The sequence below is a fragment of the Ailuropoda melanoleuca genome, unplaced genomic scaffold (assembly GCF_002007445.2).
Source record: "Ailuropoda melanoleuca isolate Jingjing unplaced genomic scaffold, ASM200744v2 unplaced-scaffold5551, whole genome shotgun sequence".
Classification (NCBI taxonomy): domain Eukaryota; kingdom Metazoa; phylum Chordata; class Mammalia; order Carnivora; family Ursidae; genus Ailuropoda; species Ailuropoda melanoleuca.
Genome location: NW_023228848.1, coordinates 7,708 through 13,032, shown reverse-complemented (window position 1 = coordinate 13,032; position 5,325 = coordinate 7,708). Strand labels below are relative to the sequence as shown.

Sequence of the window (5,325 nt, the reverse complement as noted above, 5' to 3'; positions counted from 1 at the left end):
CTTACTGACAATGGCACAAAATTTTAGAGTCTTAGAAATGTTTAATCTTTTCACTAATTATTTTCAGCTCCTCAGTGAGGACACCACACGTCTGGCATGGGGGAACGCTGTAAGCCGGTTCCCAGGCTGGAAGGGGACAGCTAGTTAAGACGCACGGACGCAGCCTTTCCCCCACTTGGGAGCAGTTCCTCCGACAGAAGATTTCTCGGTGGAGGTTTCATGTGCTGGGAACACACTTGCATTTCTCTCGTGGCTAAGACCCCAGTCCTGCTTTGGCCCAACTCCACCACTCGCTCCCTGTGAGTGTTCCAGGTCCCAGGCGGGACCCACTCTTCCCTGCCCGGGGCTGTCCGTGCTTGGCCGACCTGTCTCACCTCGCATCTGTCGTATTCTTTTAAGGCTTCTATTTATGAGTCCAGTCAATTCCTTTTGCTAAATTGTGAATTTCTTGGAATCGGGGATTATGTTTTATTTATTTTTGTATCTTTAGAGTTTATTCTGGGCTGGTATAGGGGCTTAAAAGTATCTGAAAACACAGTGGAATTGAATTCAATAGAGTTTATATTTCCATCGGGACAAAGTCAATATATTGGTAACAAAATTGTGGGGCCCTGATCTGTGAGTCAATAAATACTTCAACAGCAAAAGGAAAATCTCATACGGGTGTGTGGTTGAACACGTCCCTGTAGGCCGAAAATACTGAGACTTTTTCTCCTTGAAAGACTGGATATGGACTAAGAGTATTTAACACTTGTGTACAAAGGACTGCCATGAACTGGTCAGGCTGCAAGGGTGCACAAGGTGGAAAAACACTTGGGGTCCTAAATTAGTGGGACCTTCCAATGATAGGAAAACTGTCTTAAGAGGGAATTTGTTTTCTTTCAAAAAACTACCCGTAGATGTTGTTAAGGCATTATCATCGATTTCAAACTCTGATTTCCTATTTACCTCTGTAATTCCCCCACACATAGTGTTATCTTTACTTCCCCCTGTCAAATGTGCCCTCAGGGGCAAGGGCTGTGGTTCCTCTTCCTGCGTGGTGGCCCAAGGGCCTGGATCCTTTCATTCACAAAGGGCAAGGAGGGGCTTGGGGGCAGCTTACCAGAGAGGGGAAAAAAGTACCCTTTGAGTAAAAAAACTCCTAAAGTAAAATAAAAACAAAATTATCTCCCCTAAGTAGCTCCATTTGGTAGTAGGGGGTGGGGTGGGAGGCTTAGGTGAGCTGTAGGCACAACTGCTCGTTTCTGCGCTGTCCAGTATGTGCCCGATCCCCAGTTCCAGAGGACCTGATGTATTTCCTCTGAGACTCCAATCGGGGAGCTGTGTTCTTGTGTGAACGCTTGCATCACTGTTCCATCTTGATTAAAGGCTGTTGGTCTGAGTGCTGACCAAACACGAGCTGGTCCAGGTTACGGTTTGATGTACCGTCTCCTCTTACTGACTGGGAAAGCATACTGAGTTTCAAAGCAGTGGAATGGAAAATAAACAAGTAAGTCCAATACTTATAACTAGAAAACACTGGTCAACCGTTGGAGAGTAAGTACCATGAAGAAACTTATATAAAAAGAAGTCTGAAGAAGAATTCTATCCCCTCCATTTCTTTTGTGCTCAGGGAGGGTTGGAAGTGGCTTATCCTCTTATACCTGCTATGATTTGCTACAGTACCCATCAGTCCTGCATAGGACACAGAGTACTTCTAGGTTTTTTAATTGTCTTGCAGTGGACGAACCTTGGAGCAGAGTCAGTAGAATCAAATGTTAGCTGGAAGACTCTGACCCTTGCTTCTTGGTCACAGTTGGGCCTGGATCCACTCAGTGCAGCAAGTGCTATGAGCAAGCTTCCTCCTCATTGGAAAAGCCCATGAGAAATAAAATCAATAATGACAATTAAAAACCCCAAGGGTCCCCAAGCAATAAAACTCCATACGCAGGTTTTTTTTTTTTATATAAAATATACCTCATCAAAAGGTGAAATTCTGCCCGAAGAGACAATATTCTTGCTGGGTGCCTTTTCGTGGAGGCCTCACAGTTTGAAGACAAAGGAATGTCCCAGCAACTTCCCACAGTGCATCCAAGTAGGGGCGCTTCCTGGGTGAAAGATGGGTCCCTCAGAGCAAATATGGCCAAACCAGTCCACGGGTCCAAAAGTTAATGTGGGCAGCTGCTGTGGCTTGGTTCCAGGGGCTGACACATCTGAGACTCATGGCCCATGCTATGCTCCATGGTCATGCTCCAATAAACTCACTGCTTGGGGGTGCTACCCTCAGGTAGTCTGCATTTTCAGCGGCAGGGCCCTTGAAGATGCCGTTTGACTTGGCTTCCTTGGGAAAGAAGTCCTGCTGGTAGTCCGGGTTGTCCAGGCTGATCTGGTGGTTGCCTTTCTGGGCCCAGAGGCCGGGGCCGTCGAGCACACTGCTGACACAGGTAGGGTGTGTGTTGAGATACTCGGGGTTGTCCACTGCGTTGCTGTGGGGATTCTGGTAGTGAGGGTCTCTGCCAGGAGCTGGATTTAGAGGCTGATTGTGATAGACGGGGTTCTGGACAGAACCCGCGGGCCTTTTGGGAACGGACTGGTTTATGTATTCTGAAATGGGAAAGAAATCACAGGTGACGTAATCAGCCCAGCATCAGCCCAAGCAGGACTCGACTGGACACCCGACCCTGCCGATAGTCCTCCACAAGGCCACTGAGGGCAGGGCTGCTGGGAAGGTGAGTGTCCTGCTGTTGCTGCAAGATACACTGGGTTCTTTTCTATAATTCTCAAAGCAACGGGCACATTTATCTCTTGCCAATTTAAAGTTCGCAGGAGGACAGCCTGCCTTGAGATGTATGTGTGCACATGGGTATGGAACATCAGGCAATAAAGCTGAGATCGGGAAAATACGTGTTTCACATCCTGGGAATGGAGCCCGGATCGAATCTGTCACACACACGCGTGCACACAGACACACTCATCCATGCACGCTCAAACACGTGCTGACACACAATCATTCACACACACACACACACACATCTTTGATGTTTGCTTCAAATTCTAGAAAATCTGCAAACTGATGCTAAAAACACACCCCCCGGCCGGACAGGACTCGAGTTCAACACAAAGACCTGCACGCACACTGTCGTTCTGCAGTTCTCTGCTCTTACTCCCTACACCGTGTCTGCAAATCACCACAGTCTCCACTTCTGGACTGGCTTGGCACAAGCAAGCAGCCTGGGCACCAGGGGATGGAGGCTGGCCCTGTGGGACAGCGAGGCTGAGGACAGTGACCTTGTCCAGGGGAAGCCACTCACCAGGTGCTGGGAGGAAGGTGTCATCTATGTTGTCCTCGGTCAAGGTGCCAGTGGGGTCCGAGCTGTACCGTTGCAGGAAGCTGTCTTCTTTGAGGGGACAGCTCTGAAGGGAGGACATAAGGCAAGGTGACTCCAGTCAGTGCTGCTCAGACTTCAAAGTGCATACAGATCACCTGAGATTTTGTTAGATTGCAGAGTCTGTGGGGTCCAAGGAAGCACCTCAGCGTCTGCATTTCCAACAAGTCCCCAGGTGATGCCCATGCTGTTGGCCCACAGACCTCAGGACCAGTGGCAAGGACCTGGTCAGTGTGCCGCATGGCTTTCGGCAATGACAGAAATGTTCTATCATCCGTGCTCTTCAATACGGTCACCAGTGCAAACTGAAGGAGACGCACGAGGCCGGTGGCTTCTGTACTGGTAAGTACGGGTCTAGATCAAGCCTTCCTACCAAGCATCAGCATCACCTGGAAGGCTGGCTCAACCCCGATGGCCGGGCTCTGCCCCTCGCCATCCTACGTCAGTAGGTCCGGGTCGGAGGCCTGGCCGTTTGCATTTGTAACAAACTGCCAGGTGATGCTGCTGCTTTTGGTCTGCAAACCCCGTTCTGAACAGCATCGCGGTAAGGGAGAGCTAACTGCTGGCCTTAAGGCAGGGGTCAGGGAGACCACACAGAGAAGAAAGGAAGGAAAATCAAGACTGGTTGGGGTGAAATGGGCATTTTCTATGTGCGATAGAGCCATGATACAGAGCTGTTATTTAATTCGGGTTTATTGGTGTTCATACGTACCCCATTTCTGTCAATGCAAGCCACGGCGGAATTGTTGCTGGTGGTGCTCTGGAAAAGAATCGAAGTTGTCGAGGGTACACTTGCATATTCTTGCCCATGCCCACTGAACCCAGGAGGTGGGGATCTCAGGGAGTGGATATAATTAGAGGTACTTAATTTTGCCTTGACCCATCAGCTTTAGAAAACTAGGTTTAGTTCTGACTTAATTCTGGTCCCTAGTAGACCTAAAAAGATTATGATCCAGTTATTGCAAAGCCGAAAAACAGCTCACTAATACACCGGATGGAGTCATTCTGACTTTGGCTTGACCATCGTTAACATCTACTTCTTTGTCTCTATGTGAGTTCTACTAGATGGGTCTCATTTTCTCTGAACAATTCATTCAAACCAGCAGACACAGTGCTTGAGAAGGAGTGACATTCCGTACCAGGGAACTCAGGAGGGGGGTCCGGGATGTGGAGGGACTGTGGAAGAAGCCCTGCTGGGGGATGAGGTACTCATCAGCGTCCACGACGTCCTCCATGTCCTCTTCGTCCATCAGGGCGCGGTAAAAGTTGGAGTCCGTAGGGCTTGGCAAATGCATCCTCTCGTCTCCCTGGTGCACAGATTTTGAGACAGGCGGTAAGGCCCAGACAGGCGGTAAGGCCCAGACAGGGGGTAAGGCCCGAACAGGCGGTAAGGCCTGGGCAGGGGCTGTCCCACTTCTTGGCAGATGCCTCTTTGTTCGGCAGTTTGGTTAAAATAAATCACCCCGGTTCTCTGAAGTGTAGCTGCTTCCTTCCCTCCCCCCACTTGACGTTAAAACATAAAAATTCTTTGGTGTTTAAAAGCCCCTAAGTGAAACAGACATAGCTTAAGAGGAAGAAGACAGGGACGCAGGAGCAGCATCTGTCAAGTGTGTTCTCGCAGTTAGGTGCATGATCTTAGAGTTTATAGGAAGGCATTGGTCCCTATTCCTGGAGCAGACCTCTTAAACCCTAGGAATCTCCGAAATGGTGAGAGTGGCAAAGGTGTCCTTGTTATGTTGATGAGTGACTTTAGGACCACAACTAAGTTTTATTATTTGGAAGGTTGTTTATCACTGACTCAATTTCTTCATAGTTAATTGGCCTGTTTAAGAAATCTATTTCTTCCTGTTTCAGTCTTGGTAGTTTATAGGTTTCCAGGAAGGCCTCCATCTCTTCCAGATTGCTTAGTTTTTTGGCATATAGCTGTTGATAAAAATTTCTAATAATCCTTCCAATTTCA

General features: G+C 48.5%; 1 protein-coding gene across 1 annotated transcript; it reads right to left on the bottom strand.

The window, feature by feature from the left end:
- Positions 1 to 1,931: 1,931 nt before the first annotated feature.
- On the bottom strand, positions 1,932 to 4,672 carry LOC117799702 (epidermal growth factor receptor-like; the record flags this gene model as incomplete). The annotated part of the gene is given in 4 exon segments (XM_034652202.1): positions 1,932 to 2,583; positions 3,291 to 3,393; positions 4,078 to 4,125; positions 4,505 to 4,672. Coding segments are annotated over 4 exon segments (678 nt in total), but the record flags the coding sequence as incomplete, so codon positions are not given.
- Positions 4,673 to 5,325: the final 653 nt, after the last annotated feature.